Here is a 23,004-nt window from a genome sequence, read left to right as displayed (position 1 = left end):
AACTTTGAAGATGAAACATTATAAAAGGATAGAATATAGGGACAGGGTCAACAACTTAAATTTTTTTCTCTAATTTTCCCTTCTATCATCTTACTTACTCACTTTTAATCTTGTTTTGCTTATTTTTGAGACAAGGTCTTACTAGCCTCAAACTCACTATGCAACACAAGCTGGTCTCAAACTTGGATCCTTCTGCCTCAGCCTTTCAAGTGCTGAAACTATAAGCATGCACCATCACACCTATCTAACCTCCTCCAACTGCTTTTTACTGTCCTTTCTATATCAGTGACAAACATTGGCCCTACTGAAGCCTGCTATAGCAATATGAACAAAACAAATCCTTGAGTCAGGTACTGGTGGCTCATACCTGAAATCCTAGCTACTCAGAAGGCTGAAAGCTGAAGATCACAGATCCAAGCAAGTCCAATGTAGGAAAGTCCATGAGACTCCTATCTACAATTAACCACCAGTAGCTGAAATGGTATAGTGCTATCCTTGAGCAAAAAAGTTCAAGGATAGTGCCCAGGCCCTGAGATCAAGCCCCAGCATCAGAACATACAAAACAAAACAACTCAAATCCTTGACTGCTACACTTTGGTAAATATGACAGGAGTTATATGTTATGGAATAAGCAAGATCTCTTCTAGAGTTATAATAAGCAGCAATGTTTAGTCAAAAGAACAGTGGATGCGTCCAGGCTATCCTACCCTTCAATCGAGGCTCCATTGCTTCCTAACTGTGCAACCTTGGGTAAATGACTTTAACTCACTCCCAGGAACCTTAGTTTCCTCTTCTATAATGTAGGAAATAATAACAGCCATAATGTTACTTGTGAGCATGTAATATTAGTATTTAGCATCGAATCTGATATCTGAGAATAATGGTTCAAAGCCAGCCAGTGCAGGAAAATCTGTAAGATTTTTTTTTTTTTTTGGGGGGGAGGTCTGGTCATGGGGCCTGAACTCTGGGCCTGGGCGCTGTCCCTCAGCTCTTCAGCTCAAGGCTAGTACTCTACCACTTGAGCCACAGTGCCACTTCCGGCTTTTTTCTTTTTGCTTATGTGGTGCTGAGGAATCGAACCCAGGGCCTCAGGCATGCAAGGCAAGCGCTCTACCACTGAGCCACCTTCCCAGCCCGTGTAAGACTCTTATTTCCAATTAAGTACCCAAAAGAACCAGAAGTGGAACCATGGCTTAAGTGGTAGAGTTCTAGCCTTGAGCAAAAAAGCTCACGACAGCACCCAGGCCCAGAGTTCAAGCCCAGGTCCAGCATACACACACAATAAAATCCATTAAGTAAATTGTAATTATAATCTATAATTATTAAGTAATAGAATAAATGGGTTTACTTAATAATAGTACTATATAATATTAAATACGTGGATTTATTTACAAATAGGTTAAATAAATCTACTTTTTAATTTTTTTTTTTGTCAGTTGTGGGGCTTAAATGCTGGGCCTGGGGAGCTGTCCCTCAGCTCCAGGCAAGTGCTCTACCACTTGAGCTACAGCGCCATTCCAGTTTTCTGGTGGTTTACTGGAGATAAGAGTCTCATGTGCTTCCTGCCTGGGCTGGCTTTGAACTGCAATCCTCAGACCTCAGCCTCCTTGACTAGCTAGGATTATAGGTGGAAGCCACCAGTGCTACTATAATAAATTCTTAATGTCTAGGGAACAACAACAACAACAAAAATGCCTTGTCAAGACTGGGAGTGTGCCTCAAGTGGCAGGTGCTTGCCTAGTAAACCCTAGGGTCCTGACTTCCATCCTCAGTAGTGTCTTCCCACACCCCATAAAAACCTTTATGAAATGACATATCTCTAAATTGTTATTAAAATCTTCAGGGGAATAGCTGGGCACTAGAGGCTAATTCCTGTACTCTTAGCTACTCAGGAAGCTGAGGGATCATGGCTCAAAGCCATGATGGAGTCTCTAAGACTCCATCTCCAAAATAAGCAGCAAAAGCCAGAATAGAGATGTGGCTCAAGTGGTAGAGTGCCATCTGAGCAAGCAAGCCAAGCAAGTGCAAAGCCCTGAGTTCAATTTTCAGAAAAGCCAAAAAATCCCTCAAAATTCCAAGGGAGAGTAGTTCAGTGCTAGATCATTTGCGAATTAAGTATGAAGGCTTGAAATTAATCCCTAGCATTTTTTTTTGGGGGGGGGGTTCTGGTCATGGGGCCTGAACTCTGGGCCTGGGCACTGTCCCTCAGCTCTTCAACTCAAGGCTAGCGCTCTACCACTTGAGCCTCAGTGTCTCTTCCGGCTTTTTTCTTTTTGCTTATGTGGTGCTGAGGAATTGAACCCAGGGCCTCAGGCATGCAAGGCAAGCGCTCTACCACTGACCAACTTCCCAGCCCAATCCCTAGCATTTTAACCAAACAAACAGAAAGAAATTCCCAGGGGGAAAAACATACTGAGTGATAGGCAGAAAGATAAAGACCACCAAAGCTGGGCAATGGGTGCATGAGGGTTTTCTGTGATATGATTTCAATTTATGTGTTTGATTTTATAGTAAAATATATTTTTAAAAAGAGTAACTGGAAATATGGAGCTGGTGGCTCACACCTGTTATCCTAGCTACTCAAGAGGCTGAGATTGGAGGATTGCAGTTCAAAGCCAGCCTGGGTAGGGAAGTCCAGGAGACTCATCTCTCCAATTAACCACCAGAAAACTGGAAGTGGCACTGTGGCTCAAAATGGTAGAGCACTAGCCTTGAGCAAAAGAGATCAGGGATAGCACCTTGTCCCTGAGTTCAAGTCCCAGGACCGACGAAAACAAACAAACAAAGAGTGACTGTACAACCAGGCCTCTAGCATCCAATCCATGGCATCCTTCTAATGTAGACCTAATAATACAGACCTCAGAAATGTTGTTATGCTCTATAAAAAGCAATTCTGCTCAATACTTAAATACTTAAAACCTCTACTGATACCAATGGGTGTCACAGACACAAGATTAATTCTGCTTATGTTCTATGACCAAAAAAAAAAAACAAAAAACTTTCATTAAAAAAAAAAAAACTATGGGGCTGGGAAGGTGGCTCAGTGGCAGAGTGCTTGCCTTGCATGCCTGAGGCCCTGGGTTCGATTCCTCAGCACCACATAAAGAAAAAAGCTGGAAGTGGCACTGTGGCTCAAGTGGTAGAGCGTTAGCCTTGAGCTGAAGAGCTCAGGGACAGCGCCCAGGCCCAGAGTTCAGGCCCCACGACCGGACACAAAAAACAAACAAACAAACAAAAAACTATGAACTCTCACATTTTAGAAAGAGTTGTTCTCTTTGAGAAGCACAAATACTATATCAACAAAATTTTCAGCTGATCCTCAAGACTAGTACTCTACCACTTGAGCCACAGCTTCACTTCTGGCTTTTTGAAAGTTAATTGGAGATAAGAGTGTCATGGACTTTCCTGTCTGGGCTGGCTTTGAACCATGATCCTCAGATCTTAGCCTTCTAAATAGAGTAGGTAGGATTGCAGTCATGAGCCACTGGAGCAAGACATTTTTTTGTTTGTTGTTGGCCCTGAGCCTTGAACTCAGTCCCTGAGCTTCTTTTGCTCAAGGCTAGTGCTTTATTATTTTAAGTACAGCTTCACTTCTGGCTTTTTTGGTAGTTACCTGGAGATCAGAATCTCATAGACTTTCCTGCCTAGGCTGGCTTTGAACCTCAATCCTCCTGAGTAGCTAGGATTATAGGCATGAGCCACCTGTGCTGGCTCTATTTTTTTTTTCTTTTTTATTCTCTTTTAGAGAGAACCACACAGACAAAGGCAAGAATTAGAAATTGAAAGAGATGTGTAACTATGCATATCTTAGGATGTATGACTTTAAGAAAGTTGCTTAACCTGAAGGCTTCCCCTGGACCATCTGGAAACCACTTCAGCCCTCTCTCACTCATTATAGGACATCACAGATAGAGGTTCAAATCCTGTTTCAAATCCTACTTCTACTTCAGACCAGCTACACAACCCCAGGTAAGAATCTTATCTATCTCTCAGACTTCAGTTCTCTGTAAAGTGGAGGTAATATCTGGAGGTAAGGAGAATGTCTATAAAGGGCCTAGAACAGTTCCAGAACAGAACACATGCTCGTCGACCTGACCTTTGAATTCAACAATGTTGTCCTTGAAAGAAAAAAGACCTGAAGTGGAGTTTTTATTGGCATAAGTTCTAAAAATAACCTGAGTGAAAACTAAGGTCACTTGTATCCTTGGTAAGATGCCAGAAGTAAAATCTTACTGGGAGATGTAAGGTTTTTAGAGATCTCAGGTTGGGTAATGTTTCTGTTTTAAATGGACAATCCCTACAATGCAATCCTGGGTTCGTATCAAGCCTAAAGAGAAGCATTTGAAATATTACATAAACCCAACATTTGGAAAAGGTGATTTTTTGCTTTCAAAAATATTTATTTTATATGTTTATTTAAAACACAAAATCAGGGCTGGGAATGTGGCTTAGTGGCAGAGTACTTGCCTAGCATGCATGGAGCCCTGGGCTCTTCGATTTCTCAGTACCACATAAACAGAAATAGCCAGAAGTGGCATTGTGACTCAAGTGGTAGAGTGCTAGCCTTGAGCAAAAAGAAGGTTAGGGCCGGGCGCTGGTGGCTCATGCCTGTAATCCTAGCTACTCAGGAGGCTGAGATCTGAGGAACGCGGTTCAAAGCCAGCCCGGGCAGGAGAGACTGTGAGACTCCTATCTCCAATAAACCACCAGAAAACCGGAAGTGGCGCTGTAGCTCAAGTGGTAGAGCACTCGCCTTGAGCTGAAGAGCTGAGGGACAGCGCCCAGGCCCAGAGGTCAAGCCCCACGACCGACCAAAAAAAAAAAAAAGGTTAGGGACAGTGCCCAGGCCTTGAGTTCAAGCCCCAGGACTGGCAAAAAAAAAAAAAAAATACTGTCCTTGATTCACATATGCCACTTACATTTGGGCCCTTTTAGACAACAGAAGAGGGAAGGTATATTATAGGGGACATTTTATAAATTTTCAATATTCAGCAAGACAGGTAAATATGGAAGCAAGGCAGTTATTAACACAGACTCAGTATCTAACAGAGCAGAACACTTCAGGTAAATGGGTCAAGATCCATTCTGAAGAACAGTGTGTTCTTACAACCAACCTGGCAAGGGTCAAACCAGGTCTAAAACTGAAACAAGGGCTTAACTGAACTCTCCCCAAGCCCTACAGTACTAATTCATAAGCAAATAAAATTTCAGAATTACCAGTATGTGCTTTAAAACCAATGATCTCCAGATCCTAGCCCATTTACTCTGGCTTAGTAAATGTGAAATGAGATTCAGAAATCTGAATTTTAAGGGGCTTCATAAATGAATTCCATGAAGTGGACTGGGGAATCACACTTTGGGAAACACTAATTTACATATATACTGCTTTGTGTAAAATCATTACAAATTACAAATACTAATATAGAAAACATCAGTTTAGCAATAGCAGAATCAGGCAGGCCATGTCAACATAAGCAAAGTACAACTTAAACATGTCTACTGCTTATATAGAAGTAGAGACAGGAAAAGAGAGAAGAGAGGAGAAAGGCAGGAAGGAAAAACACTTAAATATTGTATCCAAATTTGAGATTAAATTTGACTTTGTGAATAAGTGTAAAAAATGTTTTGTTTTGTTTTGTTTTTTGGGGGGGTCCGGTTGTGGGGCCTGAACTCTGGGCCTGGGCGCTGTCCCTCAGCTCTTCAGCTCAAGGCTAGCACTCTACCACTTGAGCCACAGTGCCACTTCCAGCTTTTTTTTTTCTGCTTATGTGGTGCTGAGGAATGGAACCCAGGGCCTCATGCATGCAAGGCAAGCGCTCTACCACTGAGCCACCTTCCCAGCCCCCCATTGTTACAGATTCTATGGTGACTTGGGAACTAATTGTAGTGATGTGGCTAACTGCAGGACTACTGGCTACTCTAAGGTACTAGAGGTTATTATTACTAACATCAAGACCTCTTGGCCCTCAAAGGTTCATCTGATGCAATATTGATTAGATTGTCTTTGAACACTGGTACTTGAACAACTTTGATGAGATTTTCTTCAAAACCTGGCTATAGTAATTGTGGTTAGTACATGTTTATGTGTGAGCCCTAGGTTTCCAGCCCAATAGAACTCCATAAATGTTTAAGCAATTTTAATACTTGGTGCCAGTGACTCAGGGAAAAATATCTGTGCATCAATTGTACTTTAGTTCTTTACTGGGTGATTATGAACTTATAAGCTTGAGTACAAAAAGATTTCATAATAGATATCTGTGTTTATTAAATCCATATTTTCAATATTTTACAAAATAACTCAAAAGCTATTTATTTCTCTAGAATCTTGGATTGTACCTTGCACCCAATATTTTGCTTGAAACATTAAATGAAAGCACAGTGTGTTTAGAGTACTATTTATACAAAGAAACAATATGTATTCCATACCAGTATTATCAGAAGTCTTTATAAAATTACTTTGTTTTCTGTTGTCTTTTTTTGGGGGGGGGGCAGTACTAGGGCTTGAACTCAGGGCTTCATGCTCTCACTTGGCTTTGCTCAAGGCTAGTGCTCTTCCTCCACTTCCAGTTTTATATTTGTTAACCAGAGATATGGGCTTCAAGGACTTTTCTGCCCCAAATATATTTAGCTTCCAACCGGGATCCTCAGATCTCAGCTTCTTGAGTAGTCAGGATTACAGGATTACAGCGCCCAGGACGAGAGTTCAGGCCCCACGACCAGACCCAAAAAATATAAATAAATAAAATAAAATAAAACAATAAAAAACCAGAAGATGCCAGGCACCGGTGGCTCACACCTGTAATCTTATTTACTCAGAAGGCTGAGATATGAGGATCGTTGTACAAAGCCAGCCTGGGCAGGAACGTCAGTGAGATTCCAATTAACCACCAGAAAACTGGAAATGTCGCTGTGTCAAGAGAAGAAGGTGGTTTTTTTTTTCTTTTTTTGTTTTTTTAAGGGGGGGGGTCTGGTTGTGGGGCCTGAACTCTGTGCCTGGGCGCTGTCCCTCAGCTCTTCAGCTCAAGGCTAGCGTTCTACCACTTGAGCCACAGCGCCACTTCTAGTTTTTTTTTTTTTCTTTTTGCTTATATGGTGCTGAGGAATCGAACCCAGGGTCTCATGCATGCAAGGCAAGCACTCTACCACTGAGCCACCTTCTCAGCCCCAATGTTTGCATTTTCTATCTAGCTTGCCGGCATGTAGAATACTGTTAATTTTCTAAGGCAAAGAGATTTGTTGTTTTTCAGACGAGATCGGGTGCGTTCAGGGTGGTATGGCCGTAGACGATTTGTTGTTTTTCATTCTGTAAGTGATAAAATAACAATCCTGCCTAAATATAAAATTATGGGCTAAAGCCATGGCTAAGTTATTTGCATTCTTTCATAAAAAGTATACAGAAAGCTGGGCACCAGTAGTTCATGCCTTCTACCTACTTAGGAGGCTGAGATGTAAGGATCTATGGTTCAAAGATAGCTCAAGCAGAAAAGTCCATGAGACTCTTATTTCTAATAAACTACTAAAAAAAAGCTAGAAGTAGAACTGTGGCTCAAGTGGTAGAGCACTAGCTTTGAGCAAAAGCAGCTCAGTCCCTGAGTTCAAACCCCAGAAAAAAGTTAGAAGTTACAAACTAATTTAGCCAAGCTACCAGAACCATTACCAATGCAGTTACTATCTTGCATGAAATCATGGAAAATTATAATTGCAAATTTTAAGCTATATGTGAATCTGCAAAGTAATTAATTTTGTTTTGTTTTGTTTCATTTTTGTTTTGTTGGTCATGGGGCTTGAACTCTAGGCCTGGGCACTGTCCCTCAGCTCTTCAGCTCAAGGTAAGTACTCTACCACTTGAGCCACAGCGCCACTTCCAGTTTTCTGGTGGTTTATTGGAGATAAGAGTCTCACGAAATTTCCTGCCTGGGCTGGCTTTGAACCATGATCCTCAGATCTCAGCCTCCTTAGTAGCTAGGATTACAGGCATGAGTTACTTGTGCTGGGCTCCAAGTAAGAAATTTTTAAATGCTATGAGTGAAAATGTTTGTTGTGTTCTTTCCTAATTTTATTTTTAACCATTTCTATCCTACTTTTATGGCAGATACAAATAAAAGCTAATTTTATTTATTTATATTTATTTGCTTGTGCCAGTCCCAGGGCTTGAATTCAGGTCTAGACACTGTCCCTAAGCTTTTTTGCCCAAAGCCAGCACTCTACCACTTGAACTACAGTTCCACTGAAGAGATAAGAGTAGCTAGGGTTACATGTATCAAGCTGCCTGGCTCTAAAAGCTAATTTTAAAGGATTTAAGGAATACCCTACATAGCCTTACCCAACAGAAATTTCTGTGATGCTGAAATGTTCTCTACCTTCACTGGGCAATATGGCAGCTACTAGCCACATATAGCTACTTAGCACTTGAAATGTGGCCACTGTAACTAAAGAGATTAAATATAAAATTTATTTAAGTGACTAAATTTAGGGCCGGGAAGGTGGCTCAGTGGTAGAGTGCTTGCCTTGCATGCATGAGGCCCTCAGTTCAATTCCTCAGCACCACATAAGCAGAAAAAGCCGGAAATGGGGCTGAGGCTCAAGTGGTAGAGTGCTATCTACAGCTGAAGAGCTGAGGCACAGCACCCAGGCCGAGTTCAGGCCCCACGACAGACCAAAAAAAAAATCTTTTTTTTAAGTGACTAAATTTAGATTTGAATAGCCATAAGAGGCTAGTAGTGACTACATTGAATACCATGGCTCAAGGACATCATAGGAAACAAAAGCACTACTGAGCACACAAGTCTAAGCAAATGTAGAAATGGAAACTGTAAAACAAATAATTTTGTCATTGCTAAATTACAACTAAAGTGATTTGTAATGTTAAAAACCTATAGCTGAGCCGGGCGCTGGTGGCTCACGCCTGTAATCCTAGCTACTCAGGAGGCTGAGATCTGAGGATCGCGGTTCAAAGCCAGCCCGGGCAGGAGAGACCGCGAGACTCCTATCTCCAATAAAACCACCAGAAAACCGGAAGTGGCGCTGTAGCTCAAGTGGTAGAGCGCTCGCCTTGAGCTGAAGAGCTGAGGGACAGCGCCCAGGCCCAGAGTTCAAGCCCCACGACCGACCAAAAAAAAAAAAAAAAACTATAGCTGAACTGGGAGCCAGTGGCTAATGCCTGTAATCCTAGCCACTCAGGAGGCTGAGATCTGAGGATTGCTGTTTGAAGCCAGCCAAGATAGGAAAGTTCCTATGAGACTGTGTTCTCCAATTAACCACCAGAAAACTGGAAGTAGCACTGTGGCTCAAAGTGGCAGAGTGCTAGCCTTGAGCAAAAAAAAAGCTCAAAGACAGAGCCCAGACCCGGAGTTCAAGCCCCTCAACTGACAAAAACAAAAACAAACTAAAGCTGGGCTTAGTAGTTCATGCCTGTAATCCCAGCACTTGGGAAAAATAAAGCAAGAGGAATGTGAATTTGAGGTCAACCTGGGCTACATAACAAGTTCCAGAGCTGACAGGTATATAGGTCTCGCTCCAAACAAATTTATTGCTGGACACCGGTGGCTCATACATGTAACCCTAGCTACTCAGGAGTCTGAGATCTGAGGATTGCAGTTCAAAGCCAGCCCAGGCAGCAAAGTCCATGAGACTCTTATCGCCAATTAACCACCAGAAAACTGGAAATGGCGTTGTGGCTCAAGTGGTAGAGCGCTAGTCTTGAGCTGAAGGGCTCAGGGACAGTACCCAGGCCCAGAGTTCAAGCCCCACGACCAAAAACAACAACAAAAAATTTACAAGTTCTTATATATCTTATCTTTGCTATACTGTTAATGTTTTGCATATATTTGTTTTAAGTTTTTGTGAAAATATTATTTAATTATTATTAATAATAAAATTATACCTGTGTTATAATCCAAGTTTTTTTGTTTTGTTTTGTTTTTGGGTCCGGTCATGGGACCTGAACTCTGGGCCTGGGTGCTGTCCCTCAGCTCTTCAGCTCAAGGCTAGCGCTCTACCACTTGAGCCACAATGTCACTTCCGGCTATTTTCTTTTTGCTTATGTGATGCTAAGGAATGGAACCCAGGGCCTCATGCATGCAAGGCAAGTGCTCTACCACTGAGCCACCTTCCCAGCCCCAATCCAAGTTTTTTGTGTAACAAATGGAGGAACACAGTGAAATGGATCAAAATCTATGTCTCTTTTTTGTTTTTGTTTTGGTCCGGTTGTGGGGCCTGAATTCTGGGCCTGAGCACTGTCCCTCAGCTCTTCAGCTCAAGGCTTGTGCCCTACCACCTGAGCCACAGCGCCACTTCCGGCTTTTTTTTTTTTTTGCTTATGTGGTGCTGAGGAATCGAACCCAGGGCCTCAGGCATGCAAGACAAGCGCTCTACCACTGAGCCAACTTCCCAGCCTCTTTTTTTTTTTTTTTTTTTTTTCAGATAAGGGGTAGGTTTATTCAGTAGACCTGCTTGGACCAGGCAAGGGTGGCACTCCACGTCGCCCCAGCCTCTTTTTTAAAAGTTACTTAAAAGCTGGATGACTGTGGCTCATGCCTATAATCCTACCTACTCAGGAGGTTGAGTCCTGAGAATTGAAGTTTGTAGTCTGCCCATGCATAAAAATCTTAGAGATTCTGACTTCTAATTTAACTAGCAAAATCCAGAAGTAGAGCTGTAGCTCAAGAGGTAGAGTGACAACCATAAGTGAAAAAGCTGAACAAAAGCATGAGTCCTGGAGTTCTGACCCCACCCAGTACTGGCGCGTGCGTGTGCATGCACATACACGCGCACACACACACACACACACACACACACACACACATATACACATACACATTTAAGCCACTGACCTGGCAGTAATACTTTTCAGAAATAATCAGGAAAAAAAATGATTAGAACAAGTTTAAGGCAAAAAAAAGGATATTAAAAGAAAGTATTGAGGATATAAACTTACCATGACCATTTTTCTTTGTTCATATAGCTTCTGCAATTGGTAAGACTTTTCTTCTGCTTTGATGTAACCTTTCTTTACATCATCAACTGCCTATTACCAAAACAAAGGCAGGGAAGAAGGGAATGTAAACATTATCATCATGTATTTCTCTTGAGATAAATGAAGAAAAATGAACACATTTTCAGAAGAACTTGTATCCAAGGGACTACCACTATCATCACAATGAACTCTGCCACACAAGCATATTTATTAGATTCACTAGTATCTGGTATGTATTTATGGATTATTTTAAGTATGCGTGCATCTGGTTTCTCTTGTCAAGAGAAATGTAAATATGTGAAAACAATTAGTGAGCACTGAAGACAGTACATAATAGTTATTAAAGGCAATAAGTAGCAAATATATACCATTAATATGTGACATATGAAATCAGAACATGAGTACTCATTGCTAACTATAGTTATAATGGAAGCCTTGGGCAGGCCTCCAAAAGATAGGTTAAATGAGAAAAACTACACACTGAAGTCAAGAAACAAGAATGGATTTAAACTTAAATACAATCAGGAAACAGAACATGTCACGCAAATAAAGGATTAATGTGAGAGGAATGGAAGATAATGCTGGATTCACAGGCTAATAACAGATTATATTAAAGGATTCTAAAAACGGGCACAGGAATTTTGACTTAAGCAGGGACCTAAAAGAAGCAATAAAAAAATGATGCTAAATAAATTAAGACCAGGAGATCAAGGATGTAAAAATCATTTCCCACAGTCTTTTTTTTTTTTTTAAAGGCAGTATTGCCAGACACCAATATCTCACACCTGTAATCCTAGCTACTCAAGAGGCTGAGATCTGAAGGCAGCCCTGTCAGGAAAGTTCATAGACTCTTACCTCCAATTAACCACCAAAAAGCTGGAAGTAAAGTTGTAGCTCAAGAGGTAGAATGCTAGCCTTGAGCACAAAAGCTCAGAGACAGTGCCTAGGCCCTGAGTTCAATCCCCAGGACCAATAAGCACAGGTGCATGCACACGCGTGCTCTCTCTCTCTCTCACAGGTGCATGTACACGCGTGCGCTCTCTCTCTCTCTCTCTCTCTCTCTCTCTCTCTCTCTCTCTCTCTCTCTCTCTCTCACACACACACACACACACACACTAATACTAATAATTTTGGAAAGACAGTATCTCATTCAGGCTGGCTTGAAATTCCTAAATAGCCCACACTGGACATGAACTCATGATCCTCCTCCTTTAGCCTTGAGAATGCTTGGAGTCTTTCTTTTGTTCCGGTTGGGGGATTATTACTAGGGTTTGAACTTGGCTTTACACCTGCTTAGCTGGTATTGTACCACTTAAACTACGTCTCCAGCCTTATTTTGTTGTTTTTGTCAGTCACGGGGCTTGAACTCTGGGCCTGGGATCTGTTCCTGAGCTCTTCAGATCAAGGCGAGTGCTCTACCACTTGAGCCACAGAGCCACTTCTGGTCTTCTGGTGGCTTTTATTGGGGAGGCAAGAGTCTCACAGACTTTCTTGCCTGCGCTGGCTTTGAACTGCGATCCTCAGATCTCAACCTCCTGAGTAGCTAGGATTATAGGTGTGCACCACTGGTACCCAGCTAGCCTTGTTATTTTGGAGATAGATCTCACAGACTTTTTGCCCAGGTTGGCCTCAAATCTTAATACTCCAGGCCATAGTCTCCTACATAGCTAGGATTACAGGTGTGAGCCATTGGTGCTTGGCTTTTTTAAAAAGCAAAATATAGTTGGATGCCCAATAATTCAAGATTGAAGTTAAGACATTAGTTCAATTTCTAGCTCTATCACTTACCAATGTGGACTTAGAGAAATCAGTCACTTAAACATTACTATGAAATAGGAACAATACTTATCTTAGATGTTAGTGTCTTTTAAAGTATTAGCTATTACTAGTATCATGGTTATTGATATTATTTAGCTGTTCAATTCTTCTAAGAACCACAGAGAAATTATTGTCTTGTCAGAGACTGTCAAATGGAAAGATGATACCTTGCTCTGTACCTGGCCATACCAGTGGGTTCGCTTAGGCATGAAGGATTATATGTGCAGAAAGTATGCTCAGTAAGAACTGTTATGCAATGTCCTGATGTACTTGAACACTTAGCTACCTATCACCAAAAGTCTGTGCTGCTCTAGAGCACATTTAAACCAATTATTAAAAAGCTGGAGCTGGGCACTAGTGGCTCACACCTGTAATGGTAGCTGCTCAGGAGGCTGACATCTGAGGATTATGGGTTTGGTGCTAGTCAAAGCAAAACAGAACCAAAAAAAAAAAAACTAGAACTGGAGCTGTGGCTCAAATTGGTAAAGTACTAGCCTTGAGCTCAGGGTCGGTAGAGTGCTAGCCTTGAGCAAAAGAGCTCAGGGGCAGTGCCCAGGCTCTGAGTTCAAGCCCCACAACCAACAATAACAACAAAAAGCTGGCATATGCTGGGCACCAGTGGCTTATCTATACTGAACATAATTAGACTTTTTTGATCATTATTCTCTAAATTCAATATAATATATATTTACATATTATATATAATAACATAACATATATAACATGTTATATATTATAATATATATGTATAATATATAAATATAACTATATAATACTTACATTGTGACAAGTATGAGTCATTTACAGATGACTTAAAGGAAGAAATGCATAGTTTATATGAAAATAATATGACCTAGTTATAAAAGGATTTGAATACAGTGTCTCAGATTTGATTTATCTATGGGGGAGGGAGTTAAGGGGGTGTGTCCTGAAACTGATCCCTTGAAGATAATATCACTTAAAGTGATATTTAACTAACTTGGCTTTTTGACCAAAGATGGCACTCTACCATTTGAACTACAGCAAATAAAAATATATGTAAGTAAAAATACTATATTTCTTTTTGTTTAAATCCTTAGAACCTAAAATAGTGTCTGTCTCATACCATTTAAACATTTCATGAACATTTCCCCAAGGTAGTGGTTAGTCAAGAGTTGATTAATCTAAGATTTCTTGTACAGCAGGCAGAAAAATGCTTGTCTCTTTCATTTCAAATCACGATTATATTGCTTAACTATCACTAAACAGAAAAATAAACATCTAAAATTTATTCAATTAAAGATGCATGACTGGGCACTGATGGCTCATACCTGTAATCCTAGCTACTCAGGAGGCTAAGATCTGAGGATCATGGTTTGAAGCCAGCTCAGGCAGAAAAGTCCCTGGGACTATTATCTTCAATTAATCACCAAAAAGCCAAAAGTAGAGCTGTGGCTCAAGTGGTAGAATGCCAGCCTTGAGTAAAAAAATGCTCAAGTACAGTGCCAAGGCCCAGAGTTCAGCAAGGGGCTGGGAAGGTGGCTCAGTGGTAGAGTTGCTTGCCTTGCATGCATGAAGCCTTCGGTTCGATTCCTCAACACCACATAAGCAGAAAAGGCCAGAAGTGGGGCTGAGGCTGAAGTGGTAAAGTGGTAGTCTACAGCTGAAGAGCTGAGGGACAGTGCCCAGGCCAGAGCTCAGGCCCCACAACCAAAAAAAAAAAAAATTTTAAGCAATTATTTATTATCCTTCTGTAATCTCCCCCCCCCCACCCGACCCTCTCTTTTGCCAGTCATGGGCCTTGAACTGGGCCTGAATGTTGTCCCTGAGCTTCTTTTGCTCAAGGTGAATGCTCTACCACTTGAGCCACAGTACAGCATTGCTGCAGTGAACTTCTTTATACATAACACTTTGTTCCCTATTTCAAATTCTTTGTTTTTTTGTTTTTTGTTTTTTTTGTCGGTCATGGGGCTTGAACTCTGGGCCTAAGCGCTGTCCCTCAGCTCTTCAGCTAAAGGTGAGCGCTCTACCACTTGAGTCAAAACACCACTTCTGGTTTTCTGATGGTTTACTGGAGATGAGTTTCATGTATTTTCCTGTCCAGGCTGGCTTTGAACCATGATCCTCAGATCCCAGCCTCCTGAGTAGCTAGGATTACAGACCTGAGCCATCAGCATACAGCTTCCTTACCTGTCTTGTTCAAAACTGAGTCTGAGGGTCTGGGAAGGTGGCTCAGTGGTAGAGCGCTTGCTTTGCATGCATGAGGCCCTGGGTTCGATTCCTCAGCACCACATAAGAAAAAGAAAAAAGCCGGAAGTGGCGCTGTGGCTCAAGTGGTAGAGTGCTAGCCTTGAGCTGAAGAGTTGAGGGACAGTGCCCAGGCCCAGAGTTCAGGCCCCACGACCGGACCCAAAAACAAAAAACAAACAAACAAAAAAACCTGAGTCTGAGGGCTGGGCATGTGGCTTAGTGGTAGAGTGCTTGCCTAGCATGCATGAAGCCCTGGGTTCAATTCCTCAGTATCACATACACAAAAAAAGCTGGATGTGGTACTATAGTTCAAGTGGTAGAGTGTTAGCCTTGAGCAAAAGAAGCTCATGGACAGTGCTCAGGCCCTGAGTTCAAGCCCCAGGACTGGGGGAAAAAAAACAAAGTATTACCACACACACACACACACACATACACACACACCACACACACACACACACACACACACACACACACACACACACACACACACACACGCACGCACACATACACCAGTACAATGAACTATTTTTTATTGTAAAGATACAGTACAGAGGGGTTACAGTTACATGAGTAAGGTAATGAGTACATTTCCTTTCCAGCATTGTTGCCCCCTCCTTTGTTTTTCCCCTACTATCCCGCCCCTCCCCACTTCCCTAACTCCTCTCTCCCCCTGCTCAATGGACTGTTTTGAAAATATTCTAAAAAATGGTAAAGAAGGAATAATGGAGAGTGATAAAGGGTCAAAGTTGATGAGGTCCATTGTATCCATGCTATAGAAACATAACGAACATCCTCCAACTATTCTCTCTTGTATAACTAATGTATGCTAATAAAAAATATTAAGATTTGTTGCTGTTTTTTGAGAAATGTCATGCTCTGACATCAAACTCATCCAGCTGCTGCCTTCTGAGTGTTCAAATTTACAGGCATGTACCACCACCCCTAGTTTTAAAAAAAGCTATTTTTTAATATTCTCCAGAAGTTAAAAATATTATAGCCACAAAACAAGAATCAAATGTTGCATATAAAAAGGATATTCTGACAACAAAAGAAAGCCTTTAGAAACTAAAAATAAAAGTTTACATAAAAAAGTCAATAATTAAGGGCCAGAAGCTAAATCTAGAAATCTAGTCTTCTAGAAAGTAGAGCAAGAGGGGCTGGGAAGGTGGCTCAGTGGTAGAGTGCTTGTCTTGCATGCATGAAGCCCTGGGTTCAATTCCTCAGCACCACATAAGCAGAAAAAGCCGGAAGTGGTGCTGTAGCTCAAGTGGTCGAGCGCTAGCCTTGAGCTGAAGAGCTGAGGGACAGCGCCCAGGCGCAGAGTTCAGGCCCATGACTGACAAAAAAAAAAAAAAAAAAAAAGAAAGTAGAGCAAGAAGGCAAAGAAAATTAAAATGGGAGAGAGAAGATGAAAAAATGACAGCATATACAAAGAAATCTGATATCAAAAAAGTTCTAAAAGAGAAAAGAAAAGATTAGAAGTTATCATTTTAATAACTTTAAAATTCTGACAGGCTGGGATCTGGTAGCTCATACCTATAACTCTAGCTACGCAGGAGGCTGAGATTTGAGGATCATGGTTTGGAGCCAGCCTGGGCAGGAAAGTCTGCAATCTCCAATTAACTACCAGAAAACCAGAGGTGGCACTGTGGCCCACTAGGCTTGAGTGAAAAAGTTCAAGGACAGCACTCAGATCCTGAGTTCAAGTCCCATGACCACCACCACCAACAACCAAATCTTACGTATCAGAAAAGGCACAAATTTTCCACAGAAGGGCCAACATAATAAGTAAAAATAAATCCTTAGCAAGCACATGACTGTAAAAATTGAGATCAATGAAGACTATCAATCTTATAAACTTAAGAAAAGAGATCACATAAACGATAAAAATAAGAATGGGTTCAGACTTCCTAACAGCAATACTGAAAACCAGAAAATAATACTTTAAAATTTTAGAAGGAAGAGCCAGGCACTGGTGGTTCACACCTGTAATCCTCTCACCTCCAATTAACCAACAAAAAAAGCCAGAAGTGGAGCTATTGCTCAAGTGGTAAAGTGCAGACAATGCCTAAGCTCTGAATTCAAGCTGCAGGACTGACACAGAAAAAAGAGAGAAAGAAAGAAGGAAAATAAGTTTAAGCTAGAATTCTGTACCTAACCCTAACATCAAGTGTGAAGACATCTTCAGACATTTACGGTAATCTTCTATGTACCTTCTTTTCTTGAAAGACTCTGAGGATCTATTCTCCCAAACTAAGGGAGTAAAGGAAAAGAAGAAAAAGGACACATATCCAAACACTAGAAACAGGATATCCCTGTTGGTGATGGTGCAAAGCTGTATACCTAAGTGCAGGCCACCAGTTTAGACTGAGATTGGACAAAAGGCTCCTAAGAGATTTCTTCTGAAAATGGAATCTGCTGAAATATCAGATGGATTTGAACGTACTTAGAGTAGACTGAAACAACTAGAAAGAGTATAGAACCGAAAAACTGTAAATACTAAACAGACTAAGCTAAATGAAAAAGGGGTAAACCTATTAGAGGGAAATCAAAATGATATAAAAGAATGAAAAGGACAGTATTTATTATCTCAGCTGTAAATTTATTTAGTGTCATAGTCATGTAAGCACTGAATGACTGAACAAATATAATCTGACTCTATCAAAGGGTAGGAGAAATGAAAAGAATATGGGTATGTGGTAGGAATGGGGGAAGAGGAGAGCTAGTGTCCTACCTTTGATATTGGGAAATTAAAAAGATATTGTGGAAATCTGAACAATTAAATAGGAACACTATAACCAAATATAAGAGAGACATGGGAAGTAAATACAAAGTATGTTACAGAAACTAAAAATATACTCTAATCTCCTGCCTTATTGTCCTGGAACTGGCCACGATAAAATTCTGATAATAAAGCTCCCATTTTAAAAGGAATACTGCCTTATGCCTACCAGGAACAAGTACTGCAGAGAGAGGCCAAGAAGAAACTGAACAGTCCTTGCTGGCTACCATCACCGTCCATTAACATTACAGATCATACCTTTTTTTGCCCAATCATATTTCTTTTTTTTTCTTCTTCTTTTTTTTTTTTTTTGGGTCCGGTTGTGGGGCCTGAACTCTGGGCCTGGGCACTGTCCCTCAGCTCTTCAGCTCAAGGCTAGCGCTCTACCACTTGAGCCACAGCACCACTTCCGGCTTTTTTCTTTTTGCTTATGTGGTGCTGAGGAATCGAACCCAGGGCCTCAGGCATGCAAGGCAAGCGCTCTACCACTGAGCCACCTTCCCAGCACATATTTCTTTTTTTTTAACCTGGTAATATTTTTTTTTTGTTTTTTTATTTTTTTCACATTTTTTGTTGTGATTAAGTGGTTACATAATTTCCCAAATTTCACAGTATTGTGGGATAGTGATGCTCAGTTAGTCACAAACACATTCTAACTTTCCTGGAGCAAATTGTCTATCACAGTCTATAACATTTATGAGTTCTGGGGCTGGGAAGTTGACTCAGAGGTAGAGCATGCCTTGCATGCATGAGGCCCTGGGTTCAATTCCTCAGCACCACATAAGCAAAAAGAAAAAAGCCGGAAGTGGCGCTGTGGCTCAAGTGGAAGAGTGCTCGCCTTGAGCTGAAGAGCTGAGGGACAGCGCCCAGGCCCAGAGTTCAGGCCCCATGACCGGACCCAAAAAAACCCCCAAAAAACAAAAAACATTTATGAGTTCTATGAGCTTTGCAATACAGTTATTTCTTTCACACCAATCATATTTCAACATGGTTGTTTATACTTCAGTCATACTCATGCAATAAAGTCTATAAAATAAATCCAAAATACAAAAGGATAAGGTTCTGGAAGTTCCTGGACTAAAGACTGCTAAATATGGGGCTGGGAAGGTGGCTCAGTGGTAAGAGTGCTTGCCTTGCACACATGAGGCCCTGGGTTCGATTCCTCAGTACCACATAAGCAGAAAAAGCTGGAAGTGGTGCTGTGGCTCAAGTGGTAGAGCACTAGCCTTGAGCTGAAGAGCTGAGGGACAGTGCCCAGGCCCAGAGTTCAGGCACCATGACTGGCAAAAAAAAAAAAAAGACTGCTAAATATGTGAATGAAAGTTTGCAAGAAGGCAAATAGAAACTCATCTGTAGGAATGTGGTACAGTCAGCTCCAAGGGGATGGAAGGTCCTGTGCCTCTCAAGTCTTTTCAGTATCTCTGTTACTTCTTGATGATTTGTATCCTCTAAAATATCCTTAATAGTAAAGTAGTAAGTGTTAAGTAAAGTAGTCCTTTGAGTTCTCTGAGCTGCTCTAGAAAATTATTCAAACCAGAAGGAAACATGGCAACTTCAACTTGTAGCCAGGTCACAAGTTTCAAATAGTGTCAGAACTGGGGCTGGGAAGGTGGCTCAGTGGAGAGCACTTGCCTTGCATGCATGAGGCTCTGGGTTCGATTCCTCAGCACCACATAAGCAGGAAAAAAAGCCAGAAGTGGCACTGTGGCTCAAGTGGCAAAGGGCTAGCCTTGAGCTGAAGAGCAGAGGGACAGCGCCCAGGACCAGAGTTCAGGCCCAGGACTGGACCAAAAAAAAAAATAGTGTCAGAACTAAATTAAGACAATGACCAGCTTGTATCCACTTAAAATTGCTTGCTTGCTGGTGGGGAGAAATCCCATACCTTATGAGGTCACAGAAGTCTTGGTTATGGCTTGAGAACAGAGGAAAAACACACTGCAGTGGTACTCACTAGACACTATGCTGAAAATGAACAACTTGTGAGTGGCATGGGAGAGAAAAACTGGGAGAGAGTGAGGAAGAGGGTAACCATTGTCCAAAAAGAAATGTACTCATTACCTGACTTATGTAACTGTAACCCCTCTGTACATCACCTTTATAACAATTTTTAAAGAGCCTAAAAACACCCTCCCCCAACAAGAACAAAACCCAGACACTTTATTTTTAGCGGACACACAGCATCTGTGATATTCATGAAGTATAATGCTTTTCTTTTGTTAAAAATTAAAATATACCTCTGTACATCACCTTTATAATAATAAAAATATTTTAAAAATTAAAATAATTGTCTGAAACTCCAGGATATCTCTACCATTTATATATCTTAAAATGGGATAGAACACTTTACAAATGTAACTCAGACTAAAGGACCCACACAAAATTGGTAAATTACCAACGGTATACAAACAGAAAAAGAACCAGGTCTTTTAGGATTAGCAATTTACTCACCTGATGAAAGAAATACGTAACAGCAAGGTCATTGTCATTTAAGAGGATTTCTTCTTCTGTTGTAAAAAGCCACTTTCGAATTGTCAGGCAGGTGCCTGGCACAGCAGATGTATAATTCTGGACGTAGAGTTTATGAGGAAATTCATTAGGTGCCAGCTTACGTACTAAAGAAGACAGAATAGAGAACACTGGAGTGAAAAGGCATATAAGAAGTTTCTCTTATATAAGCTATGCAAGGCAGATCAAGAACAGTAGGTGAGCATATCTAGAGCATCAGCTCAAATTCTTCAGGGAGTGGTTATATAGGAGCACAAAATAACCACGTGTATAACCAAATTTATCCCTTCTAACTATGACTATGGTCAGTCAAGCCTCAAAGTGAGTAAAAAGTAAAATCTATCAATTGAGTGGTAGGGTCCTTAAGTTAACATAAAGGCTGTAAAGACCACAAATGCAAAAAAAAAAAAAAAAAGAGAGAGAGAGAATAATCTTGACCCATGATCCAGTTAATTATAGCTGATAGACACTAAATAACTTCAAAGCAAATCTCCCCTTATCTACCTATTGGGCATTTAGAGTCTTTCTTGAGGCTTTTTTCAATAAACAGTTTTTATTACGAAGAGCTCAAAGGCTTTTTCTACCTACTCCAGAAAATATAAGGCATCACAGTTAACATATATTCTTAGGTTACTTCTTCCTAACATCATACAGAAAAATAAAACAACCTCATGTTTAATTTCTTCTTTTTCTTTTGGCAGTAGTTAGGTCTGAATTATGGCCTCACAGTTGCTAGGAAGGTGCTCTACCTCTGAGCCAAGCCTCCACTCTCATTTTTTTTGCACTGGTTACTTTTGAGATAGGATCTCACTTCCAGTCTGGACACATACTTGGACTGTGATCCTGCTATAATTGGGATGACAGGCACATGTCACAGTACCCAGCTTCTTCCATTGAGAGGCAGTGTGGAGGACTTTGATGCTCAAGTTGGCCTAGAACCACTATCCTTCAAATCTCAGTCTCTCGGGTAGCTAGGATGAAAGGCATGGGTTACTACACTCAGCTACTGGCTGAGAAAGGATCTTGTGAATGGTTTTTTGTTGTTTTTTTTTTTTTTTGGGGGGGGGGTCCGGTTGTGGGCCTGAACTCTGGGCCTGGGCACTGTCCCTCAGCTCTTCAGCTCAAGGCTAGCTCTCTACCACTTGAGCCACAGCGCCACTTCCGGCTTTTTCTTTTTGCTTATGTGGTACTGAGGAATCGAACCCAGGGCCTCAGGCATGCAAGGCAAGCGCTCTACCACTGAGCCACCTTCCCAGCCCTTGTGAATGTTTTTATTTAGGCTAGCTTTGACTATGACTCTCCAGACCTCAGACCCCCAAGTACCTAATATTATAGGTATGAGCCACTGGCACTTGACTCCACATTATTCTGTGAGACGGGGTATCACTAACTCTTTGCCTCAGCTGGCTGGCCTGGAATAACAATCTTCCTATCTTGGCCTCCCAAGTAACTGGAATTACATTTTTTTCTTTTTGAGACAGGGTCTTACTATGCAGTTCAAGTTGGTTTTGAATTCATGTTCTCACAATTTAAATTCTAGGGATTATAGGCAGCCATCATCACACTTCACTAACCACTTTTAATTTCAATATTACCTTTACTGAGTTTTCCTCCTAATGCTTTACATGGTTTTGTAACACTGAAAGAGACAGATTTAATATTTCTCATTTTATAGAAAATGAAATTAATGATTAGAAATGGATAAGATTAGAATCTGAGTATCCTAGTACCTTACTAATTTTTTGCAGAACAATTTATACCTGCCTATTAGGCTGTTGCGTTAGGAAGAAAAATAATAGTTAGTTGCTTCAGGGGAATTGAAAGTTATTCTACCTTGTCCTTGAAAAGGCAAAGCTACTGAAACCTCCCAAGCTTTCCTCATTCTGAGATGAGGAAGATCTAACCACCAGCCAATATTATCTGCTGTTTCTTGTGTGGGCCCTGTGCATATATGATATGGAAGAGACTCATAAACTACTGGAAATCTCTGTCATTCAGAGCAAGCCCTTGGTTGCACTGAAACCTCCCTTGTGTGGCTTCAATACAACCAATGTGACTATGATATCACTCCCAGCTTCTATAAAATAAAAAAGAAACTTCCTGTTACCTTGTAATAAAGTGTTTCAGGGAGAAGAAATCTATTCACAGGAGCTGGGAATGTGGCTTAGTATTAAGAGTACTTGCCTAGAATGCATGAAGCCCTGGGTTCAATTCCTCAGTACCACATAAATAGAAAAAAGCCAGAAGTGGCACTGTGGCTTAAGTGGTAGAGTGCTAGCCTGGAGCTAAAAAAGCTCACGGACAGTGCCCAGGCCCTGAGTTCAAGCCCCAGGACTGGCAAAAAAAAAAGAAAGAAAGAAAAAAAAAAAAAACTATTCACACAGCAACTTAAAATAAACATTAAAAGAAAGGCTTTTAAATATATTTCTAACTTCTGAAAACAAAAAAAAGGTATTCTAAAAAAGCTTTACAAAAAGCATTAAGTACCCTACCTTGACTGCATGTGGCTAAATAGAACATTCCCTTTAAAGCTGTTTCATTGTAATATATGAATTTTGAATCTCTTATTTAAAAAACCAACTCAAGGGGCTGGGAAAATGGTTCAGTTGTAGAGTGCTTGCCTTGCATGCATGAGGCCATGGGTTCGATTCCTCTGCAACACATTAGCAGAAAAAGCCAGAAGTGGTGATGTGGC

General features: G+C 41.0%; 1 protein-coding gene across 2 annotated transcripts in view; it reads right to left on the bottom strand.

Moving 5' to 3' along the window:
* The window catches only part of LOC138821572 (sorting nexin-27), a 75,017-nt gene that overhangs the window by 4,147 nt on the left and 47,866 nt on the right, over positions 1-23,004 (bottom strand). For both annotated transcript variants that reach the window (XM_070013950.1, XM_070013949.1), the window contains exons 7-8: positions 20,253-20,416; positions 10,937-11,026 (exon numbers count right to left, since the gene is read on the bottom strand). In XM_070013950.1, the coding sequence (XP_069870051.1) occupies positions 10,937-11,026; positions 20,253-20,416 (254 nt within the window). The remainder of the gene's footprint in view (positions 1-10,936; positions 11,027-20,252; positions 20,417-23,004) is intronic.

Source organism: Dipodomys merriami, unplaced genomic scaffold (assembly GCF_024711535.1).
Source record: "Dipodomys merriami isolate MVZ:Mamm:240054 unplaced genomic scaffold, mDipMer1.0.p SCAF_92, whole genome shotgun sequence".
Lineage (NCBI taxonomy): Eukaryota > Metazoa > Chordata > Mammalia > Rodentia > Heteromyidae > Dipodomys > Dipodomys merriami.
This window is presented reverse-complemented; position numbering and strand designations above follow the sequence as displayed.